Genomic DNA, 15477 nt, shown 5'->3' with positions numbered 1-15477 from the left:
TTTGGCATGACCTCTTCTTCACAGAGAGGACTACAGCATCAAGAGTCCCCCTTATTCTGTTTGAATTTCTGAAATTAGGGGGACTTACTCACATCCACATCCCTCTTTCACCCACTGTTTTCCTGAATTATCTGCTATCCCCTGATTTTCCACTGTCTCCACACACAAAACAATCCTGCATGTTACTGGTGAGCAGAAAGGCTGCCATGGACTTGAGAGCTGGGAAAGCGCATTATAGGTATCTCAAAATCTCCTCCCTGTGGGGGGAAGGAAAGGGAAGATTGCATTATCCCATTTCTGGCAAGGCAGTGGAAAGATAGGGAATGGAAAAACACGGGCATAACAGGGCTGAACCAAGTCATTGCAGGCAGGAACTGTGGGCAGGGACCAAGCGGCATGAGCAGAACGGCTGTATCCATACCTTGAAGTGATACCGAAAATTTTAGTATGGCTTGAATTCATGGAGCCAAGTTGTTGCCACTATACCATCCGTTATACTGCTATCTTAATACAGAATCACAGAAGAGTTTGGAAAGGATCTTCAAAGGTCATTAGTTCCAACCCTCCTGCAGTGAGCAGAAACACCTTCAATGAGATCAGGTTGCCCAGAACCACATGCAACACGGCCTTGAATGTCTCCAGGGGTGGAGCATCTTCCAGTATTTTGTAAATATTTGCCTTGTAAAAAACTTCTTCCTCAGGTCTAGCCTGAAGCTGGACTCGTTTTTTTTTTATTCCAGACTGTTGTAGCAGCCTCTTTACCTTTTTTGTATTTTTATTTTTTTACTGATCTGCATCTTTTCAACTCGAAATAATTCTTTTCAGTTTAACCCCTTACCACAGGCCTTCCTGGACTCCAGACAGACAAACTTAATTTGTCTAAAAAAAAGTAAGCATCTTCTAGGTAGATATAAGCCTTTTTTCAAGCACATCTTGGGTTTGGGTTGGGAAACACGATAAAACATTGCTGCTGCCTGTGTGCTGATGGCCGATTTCAGGCGACGGACACTGCGTCAGCAGCTTCTCGTTCTCCAGATTCTCCATTACAGCACGTACGGACAAAGCACACGTTCAGGCTTCGTGTGTGAGCTGCAGTATGAAATGCTAACACCGGCTACACGCGGAGCCGCGCGGGTTTTTTTCTGTGCCGTTCGCTCCTGGTCCTGCATCCCGCATCATCAGAGCATCCCGCAGCCCGGCTCTTTTTCGCTCAGGGCGCTGTTGCCACCTGGTGGCATTGGCCGAAACCAGCAACGAATGCGCCCTGACTTGCATCAGTCGCCGATAGATGTCATTGCTGAGACGGACGTGGGAGGCGCGGGGGGTGGGATGTCGTTCGAGGCCTTGGCGCTGTGCAAGGCTCGGAAGTTTGTTACGTGGGATTTCTGGTTAAAGTGCCTCATCCCTTCTGTCCCAGCCGTGGCAGAGTCACTGGCAGCCTTTTTTTTTGTCTTGCTCCATTTGTTTTCTAATGTGGGCAAAGATGGTGCTAGCTGTTGTCTGTACAGAGCCTCAGATTTTGGAACACTGCAGAGTTGTCAGCCTTTAGAACTGCAGTAGCCCCAGCAGACCAGAGCCTCAACAATAAATCATCTTAAGTACGTGCCATGATTCAGCTTTCAGCAAACGAGATGCTGAGCAAAAAGGGTGAGAAGTCTTGTTCAGATCTTATTAATCACATCTTCACCTCTCCTTCTCTCTTTCCCCTCCTTTTTTTTTTGTTTGAAAATGAATTCTTGAAATAGTTTTATGAAAGTCTTGCAACAACCCTGAACCCTGTGAAGTGGTATTCAGTTTGGCCTTACCCCAGAGTACAGACTCAGCTGTTCCTGTTGCTAAAGCATTCTAAGAGCTGAGAATTTCCTGTAGATAAAATACTTGAAAGGTCAGACGTGCCCCTACTAAATAAACTCATTTGGGCTCCAGCAGAAATTCTCTGTTTGTTTGTATTTTTAACTGGAACTCATAGCAAGAAAACCCCAACACTACACCTGGATTTTGCCTGCATTGCTCACTAGCATAAGCCTGCTTAATACAGGGGAGAATGAGAAGGTATGGATTTGAGTTGTCATAACTACATCATCCAAGCCCTTCTTTTCACAGGGAAATGCTTTTAGCTGCAATTAATTTATTAGATATTTATTATAAGAATAAAAAAAGAATCAGAGGTATTTTAGGTTAAAATTTTCCTAGCCAAAAAATAAATATTAAATGTTAGCTGTAACTGGGATCTTCCTTAAGCTGACTCCACATGCCTGTGCTAGCATTGTAGGTGGCAAACGAGATGCTGCTGCTCTTATTTCCACCAGCCTCAAGTGCTGATCTCTGAAGTGTGCTTTGATTATGAAAATGTTACTGTAGGTCAGGGAGAGCAAGTAGTAAAAATCTTTCATCTAAGACATTAACAGTGAGTTTTAAAATGTGTCTTGGTATTGGGAACCAACTTTTCAGCACTTGTTCAGCACCATGTTAGTATTTTCCCCCAAAGAAATCCAGTTCTTGCAAGTACTTTTCCAGATTCTTAATGCGGCTTAAGTCAGAGCTTTAGGCAAATAATAAACTGATTTAAAACCGATTTGGAACATGCAGAAATCAATATGGTTCTTTGAATGTACACCACATAATTACGTACATCTGGCTTGTGAATGTAAACTATAGCTAAACTGAATTTTTAAAGAGCAAGCTCTGCTTAGGTTTAATATCCATTTAAATTCCTCTTTTAATCTCTTTTAATTAAGTTTGAACCAAAAGGAGATTATTCTCATAGCTTGGTATTTTCTAGCTTTGTTTGATTTGAAATTTTATCTAGGTAAGGTTTGCATTTGATACGCAAGTGGTGTTTTGGCTGTTTGCATGATTAATGGCTTTGGAGCCTTAAAGAAAAAGAGCATCGTTATGTGTTATATCCAAACACTTGGATTGTTTGCTTGGGACTGGAACACAGCCCTTGCAAACTAAGACACATGTGTTTTCGCATATGTACACTACTTTTATACGAATAAAAATCTTCCTTTTTGAAGGCAACATTCGATTTTGTGTTATGCCAGCATCACTGCCATACATTCTTAAACAAACAAACAGACCAACCCCCCATACCTTATTAGCCATATATCTCCAGCAGCACTCTGTAAAACATACTGTATTTAACACTAGTTCATGCAGTTTGTTTTCAAGCTCTTTTTGGCAATGTGATATTAGATTTTCTGGTTTTAATTAAAATACCCCTTTTTAATTGATATTGCTCCAACACTGTGTTTTGATGCATAAGTATCTGGCAATACCTCTTATGTCTTGCTGAGAGTGGATCTGGGGTATCTCTTCCCATGGCCTGTGGTGATGCTGTCAGTCTCTGTGTAGCATATTAACTGCCCCCTCATCTGTGTGATGCTTTTGTGTGATTTCTGTTTCTGATGCCGGGTTTTTCTCATGTTTATATATTTGGCGGTCTGGCCCTCAGATTTTTTCTTAGACTTTTCTTTCATTTTTGGAAAGTCTGCCACGTCATACAATAACACAACCATTTTGCAATAATTTTATCATAAACTACCACTGGGAAACTTACTTTTCTGTGTGACAGAACTAGCTCAGATCTGCTGTACTCTTTCCCAAACTGGAGGGCTGCACCTTCCTAGGTCTGTTCACGCAGGTCTCTGTCACTGTCTCATTCTCCTCAGTGCTGCCTTTTGCTTGGCATAGCTGTGTTGGCAGTAGCAATCTGTGTGTTCTCCCTTAAAAAAAAAAAAAAGTGATATTTTTGGTATCTGGAGAAACAGTGCAATAAGCCTGTATCAGTATCTGTTGCTGTCCTTGGTGCAAGATAGCGCAAGCTAACCTTGACTATCTGTCTTTAACTTCCATCATGTCCTTGATGAATTCCTGAACATTCAGCAACCATCATTGATTATCATGTATTTGTGGATAGCAGCCACATTCTTGAATTTTATTTGTCACGTTTGTTCATAAGAAATTGTTTTATACTTGCACCTGCACTGAAAACCTTGTCTTCAGTAACTTGTAGCTGCTAGATAAGCAAGTGCCTCTGAGTGCATGGTATGATAAAACCATTGTTATTATTAGTGGATTTGCACAACATGATACCTACAGTAAAGGCAGCAGAGTTATATCATGGTTAACATCTCAGAAGTCATGGTATTGCTCTGTGTGTGAATTTGCAGAGCTATTCTGAAAGAAAAAAGGTAAGCCAGTGACACCCATTCTGAGCTGAGAGCCGTCCCATTCCCAGCATTGTGCTGTTCTGTGACAAAGGATGCTTATCTTGAGGCTGAAAAGAGGATCTGTTCCTTACATGCTGCTTGTTCTTATCCCTGACTTGGTTGGGTCACAGTGAATCTGTTTGTAACCTCATATTGCTGCTTATTATGCCAGTTCATTACTAGAAACGAAGTCTTTACACATACTTCTGCACAGCTTACTCTATGGTGAAGCCTAGGTTTTGCTTGCTTGGAAGGCTGCACTGGCAAGTGTGGTATGGGTTCCTACAATATTAAATTTCCCATACATTGCTCTTGCTATTTGGAAATTAAACAAATGAACATGCCTGAATAAACCACTGGCAGGGTGGAGAATGGATGCTGAACAGGAGGGTACTGAAACAGGCAAGAAGGACAGCACAAGGGAGGGGGGAGAATAAGATGAAGTGCTGGATGCCAAGCATGGCACAGCAGCTGTTGAGGGTCGCCCAGTCCCTTGGGCTGTACTTTTAATAATTCTTTAATCACAAGGTAGAAATGTATACCAGAGTATCTTTTGTGGGTCTGCCAATAGGTAGAAGCACAGTAAGTGCTTCAACAAGTGCCTCAAGCAAATGTCTGATTAGCCTGAAGCTTGTTTTGCAAAGGGGAAAACATGACTTTAGGATAAGGAATACCAAGTGGTGACAGTCAGGCCAAAACCTGTATTTTTTAGGTCCATCGCATAGCTCAACCTGCTAATGTTTTGGTTCATTTTGGCTGTCTGGCTTTCAGTGGACTGAATTTTCCTAAGTGGAAAACAGTGCCTGCATTTGCATAAATAAAAGCTTTGCATTTATAGATGACATGTTAGAGTGATGCTGTTACGTGAAAACCCTGAATGCTGTATGCTGAGAACAGTATTTCTGACATCAATCAAAACCTAAGCACTGTCTAGGTTATCTTGACTTTTGTGTGCTTTATGGCAGAAAATATTAAATAGTAATCAGGAGTGAAGTCTGGCTGCAGCAACAACAGATGGGCTTGTTATACCTAATCCTTTTAGTTACATAACTGCGTAAACAGTACTATTAAAATCACAGAGCTAATCAAAAGTTCTCTTTTACTGTAAAATAATAAGCAGCACCAAATTAACAAAGTTGCGTAACAGCTCGAGTTTGTTTTTGCTGCACTCTCTGCACAGACAGTGCCTATTGCACTCTCTTGTGCAATAACTGAAGTAGCACAACTACAGATGGTGTTGCTCTACCTCTGGGTTAGGAAATAACTTTAAAATAGCTTCTTGGTTTGCTAATTTGAATGTCTGTGTGTAACTGTTGAAGTGCATAACTGAAAGCAGAACAACTTAAACACAATGCAAGAAAACAGGTATTCTACTGTTTTCTGTGACTCTGTACCCCCCCTTCACCCCATTCCTCTCCCTGTGCGCCATTGCTTAGTGTGTCCCTGTGCATGTGCTGTGGCAGCAGCATGTGCATGTGGCAGCAGCAGAAGGCACTTTCAGCAGGTCAGGGCTGTGCTGTTTGGCACCTGGGAGGATGCCCGGCTGGTGGATTTCTGCATCCTACGACATAAGCAGAGCTGGAGGAGGCAGCGGCTCCTCACCTTGTGCTGCAAGGTCTCAGTGCTCTGTAGAGATAACAAAGAGCTCATCCACCTGTCTAAACTAATAGGGAAGGGCTAGAAAACAGAACTGTCTCCTGCTTTATAAACTTGTGCACCTTGAAACTCAGTTATGATCTGTCTGCCTAAAAGAAAAATAAAAGGTTGTAGTGGTAGTGGAATAGACGCAGAAAATGACCAGTGGAGCAAGTCGGGGGCACGCCTGTATGCTGTCTTTGCTTACTCAAACAGTCACTTTTGTAAAAAGGTATTTCTGGTAAAACCTACAAGTTAACAAGGCATCACTTGCAGAATAGGTAGCTGCAGTTAGTTTCCTAATTTTATTTCAAGGTGGCTTCCAGGCATTTGAATTTAACCATTTGTCCTCTTTCTTCCATGAACTATTATTTTATATCTTTTTTCAGAGGTACTATATAAATGTCTCATTGCCCTTCTGACAGGGCAGCATATTTGGGGATGCCATGAAAGTGTGCAGACCAGACACGCTGCACTTATTTCTGCTTGGGAAATTTTGGATTAAAATATAACCAGCTTACATCTTGTTCCCTTTCAGAACATTAGTTTAATAAAAACTCAAATATTTGTGAACTGGTGAAATGCATTTACAGTGATGGGTGTATCACATCATATCTCAGTATGTTTTGCAAATGATACATGCAAAGAAATAATATGTGTGAGTAGTGTTTCATAACTATGTATCCAATGTTCTCCTTGTCGTGGGTGAAAACCTGCATTGTGTGCCTGTAATCCACACCCACTGAAGAGTGTCACAAGTTGAATATTTGTCAACTCCAACCCCTTGCTTCAGAAATGGGGAGAACTTGATTGGGCTACAGAAGAGAGATGGCATAAGCTTTCCTTATATTACTGAATGATTGCTAAAAGTTAACATAATCCATAGATTATACGTGAAGTTATCACAGACCTTCTCTTTATTGTGTAAAGGTTTGCAATCCATCGAATGTGACATGCTGGAAAAGCAGAACTTACCACCAGACAACTTTAATTATGTTAACCAAACATGGGGAGATTTTTTTTCTTTTTCTGAAAAACTCCATTAATACGTAATGTCTGAAGTCCTACATTATCACTTTCTTCTATAGAACTGTTCTAAGGTTGTGCAGGTGTTGGTTTAGTGTTTTTTTCAGTAGGAGATGTATCTGTGATTCTTGATTCCATGACAGCTGCCTCCTCTTGAGAGTTTCTTCCTGGTACTTTTCATGTAGTAGTCCTGCTTCCTCTTTTTTGTAAACCAAAACATTAGTCCTTTTTGACGTTTTGGCATTGAGCTTCAGAATCTTGCTAGCAGTAATTTTAGCACCACTTTATTGACTACTATTATAGTGATTATTTATTTAAAATACTTATATATAATAGGATTTGTCACCTGTGTATCCAATAAGAAAATAGTTCTGTAAACAGAGCTGTCTCAGCACAGCACTGAGACACAAAACAGGAGCAAGGTTCTGAGCTGGGCCTGGGATGTGCTGACACAGCTGCCCATCCTTTCACAACGTCCTGTGTATTGCTGTAGTAAGCCAAGGCCTGACTACAGCCTGTTCTTTCTGTGGTAACCCTGCCTTACTGTTAGTAGAAATTAGGACAATTTATAAATTATGTGTTAAAACCCAAACCAAATGAAAACCAACTACATTTTTCATAAAGTAAAACCAGAAGTTTTTTGTTTCAGATTCTAAAGAGCTATACTTGACTCTACCCCTTGTCTTACCCAGCTTTGTGACTTTTAGACTTTTAGCCACTGAAACTTACTATGTAAAACCTTTTTTTCTTTTTTTTTTTTTTTATATGCCACACAAAAGATTTAATTTTCCTCTGGGAAGTCTGGCCTTCCCTCTGAGACAGCATCCATCCAAATGCAGGGTAGATTTTAAGCTCTTCATTTTAGAAAGTTACTTTCCTTTTCCCTAAGAGAATCTGCCCTATGAAATTTAGCTGTATCTACTGATTCTATTTTTAGAAGTTTTGTCACTGTTTTTCTGGCCTTCCTATTCCATATCGTATGCACAATTTATGATTGAAGAGGGTTTTTTTAAACTTTCAGGCTGTTTACATCACTGGGCACTGGTGTTGTCCATGAACTCTGTTTAATTTTCACCTGCCTTATTCCGTTACTTTTACTGGCCTTCTAAGTAGAATCATAGAATCATAGAATAGTTAGGGTTGGAAAGGACCTTAAGATCATCTAGTTCCAATGCCCCTGCCATGGGCAGGGACACCCCACACTAAACCATGTCACCCAAGGCTCTGTCCAACCTGGCCTTGAACACCACCAGGGATGGAGCATTCACAACTTCCCTGGGCAACCCATTCCAGTGCCTCACCACCCCTACAGTAAAGAACTTCCTTCTTATATCCAATCTAACTTCCCCTGTTTAAATTTTAGATTTGAAGTAAAATCATTGGAGTTCATTGGGTGCAGACTCTGAAGAAGGTGGTAATATCCTCATGATCAAATACCATTAAAAGTCGCTGCTTAATCTAAGATCAGAAAATTACCTACCTAAACACTCTTTGGTCTGTTTGGAGTCTTTTCAGCTGATGCATGGGTTTTCAAGAAGCACAACACTCAAACATAAACCAACATTTCTGGAGTCTGTATTGAGACCCTGTGTGCAGAAGGAACAGGGCTGAGTGAGGAGATGCAATCTTGAGTCTGTAGGGGAGAAACAATACAAAATCATCAAGTTTTTCTTATCCGTCCAGAGAAGTCTGAAGTTTCTGAGAGATTTGAGAAATCTTAATTTGCAGAACTTGCTGACATTTAACCACAAGGCTTTTAATCTCTTAGTGTCTGTGTGTCATCTAAATGAAAGGCATCCATCTGTTGTGTAAATCTGTTCTGCAGGTCTCTTGATACTGGCTTACGTATTCTTATATATATTCTTAAATATATTCTGGCTATTTTATCTCTCTACCAACATTCCCTTTGATTAAAGGACCCCAAAGGCTATCGCAGTTCATCTTGACTAGCATAATGTTTCTTCCTGTTCCTCTATTCTGTGTGGGATTTTTTGAGTGGTTTAAATCTACTAAAGAGTAATTACCCTAAAACAGTAATTTTATTTATTTTTTGTTTTTAACTTGAAACTGTGGCTTATTTAGCCCAGTGTTGTAATTAGGGTAATACTCGCTTTTATACTCTGTTCTTTGAAGGATGCAGCTGAGCTGCTGTGCTTTGCTACACTGCAGGAGATGATGAGGCCTGTAGAAGGCATCTAGCTTCTCGAGGAATGTTTTTAAGGGACTCATGGAGTTGCACGTATTGCAAAATAAAAAATTGCCAGTGTCACCAAGAGCCCTTAACTAAAATGAGATCTTTCTTAGGTTTGGGAGAAGTACATGGCAAAGGACAGTCCTTATCATGAATAAAATCGTTCAAAATAGGACAAAAGTTGCTCACATTCTGAGGTATTATTTACCCCAGTCTCAAAGCAACTTTTCCAGGGCTGAAAAATTCATACCGTCTTTCCTGACTCTGTACCTTTGACTTATAGGACCATCCTACCAAATTAAGCCTTCCCATGAGCATTAGTGAATACAGCTGAATGCTACTATCTAAAATGCTTTTCTGGGGGCTGTTGTTTTTTTCTTTTTCTTTCTTATGTGCCCCAGTTTTGTGCCGCTGACAAGCTTTGGCTCTTTTTGACTTCATCTTTGTCCTGGGTTCAGCAGTCGCAGTCATTCTGTCATTTTGTGGGTTTAAACCACGACAATCTTGAAATAGTTATTTCTACTTGACTCCAGTAACAGGCTTGCTGACTGTTAATAGCTGTTAATAGCGTTTCTTCCACAAAGCCCCTCACAACCCTTCAGGTGCACACATGTAACCCTGTGAGGGGGAGGTAGGTGCGAATTTGGTTGCCATGTCAGATCTGGCAGCGCCATCAGGACTTCTCTAGGGAAATCACGCCTCTCCCTTTTGTCTGAGCAGTCACGTTTCCACCGAGGTTTTGTCCTGTTCACTGTGCTAAAAATTTATTAAACAAGTAGGAAAAGGTGGTTCCTTTTGAGGGTGATTTTACTGAAAGCTGTGCCAATCGGAGAAGACGCTTCCAAGTAATCCCCCTGATTTTGCTCTGAGGGCATGCATGAAAGATGTAAGGCAAGTTGTGGGGTGCTGCAAAAGACCCCTGTTCTCTTGCTGTGCTGTAAAACAAGGGTGTGTAATAGTTATCTAAAAAAAAATGTAGGATGCAGGGTGGTCTGTAGCACAGAGAAACCAGATAGCTTTTCCGAGAAGGAAAGGTGAATTGCTCCTTTCAGGGAAGACGGCAGTATGCACTGAGCACCCGTGAAAGGAAAAAAAAAATTACTTAAACTACCTGAAAGAAAGCTGCTGCTTCTCATCCTCTAAGCATGCATTTAGTCATCCTGTATTACTCAGTATAATTACGCAGCCTACAGAACTAATTCCAGATAGTAACCAGTGTTGAAATGCACAATATAGGCTTAAAAAACAATTGATTTAAATTAGATTTTCGTGCAAGTTAAGAGAGCTCCAATCTGATTGTCGGCTACCGCAATCAGACACTGCTCCGCACTCAGGGCTTTTTCGGTCTCCCCTGCTTACTTTCTCATACCACGCTGGCAAGCTGCAGCAAGTGAAACTCCACCCTTCCTACGACTGGGGAGAATAAAATGCATAAAGGGTGACTGCTGGCGAGTATAATGAGGGTTTCTCTAAAGGTGCTGGTTTTCCAGACAGCCGCTGGTGTGCAGCTGAGAAAGGGGCGGGATCCTCTTCAAGTAGCTCAGTTGTGATTTGCTGAATTCGTAGACTTTTCCCCTTAAAATCCCAGCCCTCGTTCGCTCTTGCTCGCTCTTCGCCTTTACCCACCCCCGGGTTTCCTTACTTTTTTCTCTGGGAAGTTAACTTGCGGCTGCTTCTCGACAGCAGCAGCTACTCGGTGTGCACGTCAGCTGCAGTCTGGTTCCCCAGTGCCTTGCGCTGACACCATGAGTTTGGAGGCTGATGAACCCAAGGAAGGTAGGGGTTTTAACTGTTTTCACAGGAGAGGAAAACGAGCACGCTCGCATTGCCAGCGCTGCTTTTGTGAGCATGGAGGAGAGCTGCTTCTCGCTTTAGCTTCTGGGTATTCAAAGGGGAGGGGAAAATGCCTTGGCGAAATCAGCTGAAGTCCTCCGGATTTCTCTGGGTATGAAATGACCCAAGTGCTGGCACGCAGGGATGTGTGTCTGCCTCGCCAGTGGTAATTTACTCACACGTGGAATACCAATAAGTGTAAGGAGCTGTGTTTCAAAACACCGGCAGGAGAATATCGAAAGAGGAAGGTGTCTTGAATTTGAAAGCACTGTGTTTTTCAGCAAAAAAGGAAGTTGCATGGAGGAGAAGTGAAAGGCCATTATTTTGGGAATCAGCTTGATGGCACTTGCTTCCCTGCCCGAATGAGTGTGCCGTGCCTGAGTGTGGGTGCATGCGTGTGCTAAAGCTGCGAGAAGTGTGCCAGAGCTACAGGTTTTCATTTACTGCTGCTGCAGTGGAAGGTGTGGAGGAGCTGGCGGCTCTCCAAGAAAAATACAGTTATTCCCTAGTGTTGATCGGGAGGGGGTGCGAGCCGGGGCAGGACAGTAGGGAGCAAGCGGGGGAGGAGGAGGGCAATTTCCTGAAAGTGCCGATATACAAAAGGGCATTTATACTGAAGAGGGAACAGGGCAGCGGTGGGGTTATACACTGGATTTCTTAGAACGGAATTGGTGTTTCATGGTTACGAATAGTCCTTAGGGAGACTCGAATGTACAGAGGTCCCGTATGGCTCAGAAAAGTAGTTGAAAAACCCCAACGGATACACAAGCAGCGTAAGGCAACCAAAGCATTCTGTATTTGATGAAAAGAGCTCATAATTTTTCAGGTGGTTTTCCCCTCACGTTCTGCACAACTTCCCCCATTTGAAAAACATTATCAGGGATCTCTTTCTGCTTACTTGCATAAAAAAGTATTTTGCTTTGCAGAAAGGTCTGCTTGGACTGAATCAAACTTAATGCTAATAGTGCTGATAGAACCTCGTTAGGAATGAAGCATGGTAGCCTATGTTTTGATAAGCATTACAGCAATGATACCTGGTTTTTTATTTCTTCTTATCAAAAGAACGGATGAGCTAGAAGGCAGCTTTTCTGTTTTCCAAGAAGATTCTGGAGGACAGATTTATTGAAAAAACAACTGAAAAAAAAATCTATAGCAACTGTTTGAAAAGAGAGTATGTGAATAAGAATATGGCAATGTGAGTGTTCTCTCAGGTTTACAGCAGGAGAGATCAGGATGCTTGCCATAGCATGAAAGATCCTCTGGTTTTATCCAGGAAGCTCCAGACAGTTTTACCAAATTGGCTTTTTAAAGTTAAAATCTACCAAAATGTGGATTTTCTTGTTTGAAGAAACCTCTTACCTTCTTAGATGACTCAGATTCTTAAAATTCTCTGAAGATAATATCTTTCTGTTAATTTCTTTTGAAACAATTTGAGATGCCAGGATCTTCATGCTGGTCTAGTGAAAGGTGGCCTTGCGTTGGCAGTGCGGTTGGGACTGGATGATCTTCAAGGGTTCTTCCAGCTCAAACTGTTCTGTGATTCTAGGATTGTATTAAAAAGAAGAAAGGAAAAAAAAAAAGGCATTTGGAGCAGGTAGCTGAGACAGGAAAGAAAGGGTAGCTTTTTGATTAGTTACTTTAGCTGGGAAAATATTTGGGTTTTGCTGTCCTGTAATTTTAATAGGTTAGAATGGAAAATAAAGACAACAGCCATTATGGGAAAGTGAGGTACAGATGTCACTGAGAATGCTTTTCAGTCAGTCTGTAGATGTATTTCTGGTAATATACTCCAGTCAGCAGAAATATAATTTAGAATATGCATGAGAAAATGGAGTGTGTAGGTGAATAAAGACAGGTAAATATGTTAAAACTGCAGCTTTGCCTTGTCTGATTGAACATGGCATGAAAGATCAGTGATTAAAATACTGAAAAATACAGGAAAATACTTGTGGATTAGTAGTGGTCCACTGTATGTGGCATAAAACAGGCATCCAGAGTCTCTGTTTCGTCAAGAAAGTGCGTTTTTTGCATAAAGAAAATGAATGCTTCACAAATTCAAACTGAATTGGGCTCAGATTATTGACACTAGGGATATGTAAACTTTGAAGTGGTTTACCAGAGGGGAGGGTGGTTGATTTTTCCTCTAGGTGCAAGACTGAATGTCACTCTAAAAAAAAAATAAAAAATAAAATACCCACAATTTGAGATTTAGTCAGGGAATTAGTAGACAAAGGTCTGTGACTGATTACAGAAAGGGTAGAGGGTACACTTCAGCTACATATTTGTTTTTACTAGATTGTGTGATTCTGTACATTTCAAGGCCAGGGCTAGTGATGAAAGCATAGTGGTTCATCTGCTGCATATTAAAAAGTGAAAAGAAGAGAAAGCTACAGGGAAAAAATTTATTGTTGTTTGTAAGCAAAGGCAGAATTTTTCTATCTTCCTTAGGAGAAGGAGAGATGCTGGAGAAGCCAGGGAGGCATCACTGACTGGGTGATATTGAAGGGTTGTATAAGGAGCTCTGAAATCCAGTTGCAGCTGCTAGGCGTGTCTCTTGGACTGTGTATTGGAAGGTCAGCCTGAATGAAAAGGAAGGTTGAGGGCATAGTAACACAGAACATCATGTATGTTCTGGCAGTGTTCTGTTGCTCAAGTGAGCAATACTTCACTTCCAGCCGCTTTATTATACAAGTTAGTCGCAGTATCTGGAAAACACTGGGATGTCTGTAAGAGTAGATTTTATGGGTTAATATGGATGATGATTTAAAAATGTGCATAACAAGATCAAAACCATACCCATTTTTACAGTGAAACCAAACATCAGGGTCAATTATGAATGGCAACTCCTGAAGATTTTTTTTTTATATATATATATATATAATATAATATAATATAATATAATATAATATAGTTGGTGTCTTTGACCTAAAGTCTTAATTTTTTTAGCAGGGACTAAGAGTAAAAAGACGATGTTAGAAGATAATCATTACTTCACTGTATTTTGTACTAATTGCTGGATATGGGGGTCTGCAGCATTGTATCTGTATATGTATCATTGTATCTTTTCAGCTTCTGCTTTTGATCTCTGCATGGTCTGTATTAGAATGGTAACATGAAACAGTTTTTGTTTTTTTTTTTTTTTTTTCCTCCCATCATGCTGCTTAGTAACATTAGAACAATCTCTGTATTCATATGTATACCACAATGCTGTGGTAAATACGTGCGTGTGTGTGTATGGCATCAATCTGTATTGCATTTACAGATCCCAACAACTGTCATGATATAAATAACCCTGGAACATTTTCCTGCAGTTACTTTTGCCCTGGATGAAACAAAGAGCATGGTAAAGTCAAGAAGATAGTTACAGCATTTAACTGTATGGTGTATTTTCAGCTTGGTGTTGCAATTACCATGGTGGCATGTCACTTACCAAGGAAGGTACCAAATTGTTTCAGACTGTTACTTGATTTACTTGGTTTCTGAGATCTGAAGGAAATGCTGTCATGTTAAAAATGTGTCATAAATACACCTTTTTAAATACATGCCAATACAGGTTAAAATTATTGTGGTGGTAGTGGATTCCTTACATAGCATTCCTTCAGTAGAAGGAAATAGTAATTTATGTAAAGCTCTAGAAAACTTCAGCTTCATTCTACAGGCTTCATGTTGTATATTTAGAAAACAACAGGAGATAAATCTCATGTCTAAAAGGAAAAGTAAAATAGTAGCAGATACCGGAGTAAATGTAATAGCCTATGAAGCAATGGATATTATATTACAAACTCGGAAGCAGTGAGAGCCTGCATTGCACCTTTATCATACTTTGTTTTAAGTAACACATTTCATGGGAGAGATTTCTGCATTCCTACCAAGCGCTCAGAGTTTTTTTAGAAACAATTAGCATTTGTTAATCCAAATGAGATTACTGAGGAATGAGCTCACCTGTTTTGTTCCTTTTAGAGCTCAGAATAGAGACATAGAGGTTATAAAATCACAGAGCGCTCATAGATTTGAGAAGTCAGTACTCCCTCTTGTAAGTAGTCATGGATTTGCTTTGACATTTTTCAGTCACCTCTCATTGTGTGAAGGTTTTCCAGGGTGGACTCACGTTCGTTAGATAGAAAATTGGCTGCTGTCATGCTCCTACAGGCCACTTATTCTATCCAAAATGTCAGTGGAACTCCATCATGTCCGAAACTAGCATTTGTTAGAACCTTTTGTGCTTTTGTGACAGTGAACAGAGAGATCCAAACTATGCAAGTGGAGAGTTACCCATACAGTCAGTTAGTACTTACCCCCACCTTCTGCTCTAACCCCAAAGACTACAGAACATGGACTGTGGGCTTCCTTTGTTTCACCTGCTCTTCGTCTGCTCTCCCTTCTCAAAACAGCAATCTCTATAAAACATTAAAGCTGGTGAAACAGAAGCCTTTTGTTGAGAGTAGTCTGAAAAGTTCAGTTTAGGAGCAGGAAGCAGCATCTGGCCTCAGTGGATGTGTCAGAAATCTAGAGCAGTCAATTTGAGGTTTTTTTATTTCACAGTTAACTTGCTGCTGTACATACCATACATGCAGCTCT

General features: G+C 40.7%; 1 protein-coding gene across 4 annotated transcripts in view; it reads left to right on the top strand.

Moving 5' to 3' along the window:
* TNFAIP8 (TNF alpha induced protein 8) overlaps window positions 1–15477 on the top strand; it is a 67686-nt gene that overhangs the window by 33358 nt on the left and 18851 nt on the right. The window contains exon 1 of one of the 4 annotated variants that reach the window (XM_065662359.1): window positions 1627–1647. The exons of 2 other annotated variants lie outside the window; for them this stretch is intronic. In XM_065662359.1, the coding sequence (XP_065518431.1) occupies window positions 1632–1647 (16 nt within the window). In that variant the 5' untranslated portion in view covers window positions 1627–1631. Of the gene's footprint in view, window positions 1–1626; window positions 1648–10653; window positions 10843–15477 lie in introns of those variants that run through there. One more of the 4 variants, XM_065662360.1, reaches the window with a different exon arrangement.

The sequence above is a fragment of the Lathamus discolor genome, chromosome Z, assembly GCF_037157495.1.
Source record: "Lathamus discolor isolate bLatDis1 chromosome Z, bLatDis1.hap1, whole genome shotgun sequence".
Classification (NCBI taxonomy): domain Eukaryota; kingdom Metazoa; phylum Chordata; class Aves; order Psittaciformes; family Psittacidae; genus Lathamus; species Lathamus discolor.
Note: the sequence above shows the minus strand (reverse complement) of the source record. Positions and strands in the feature narration are given on the sequence as shown.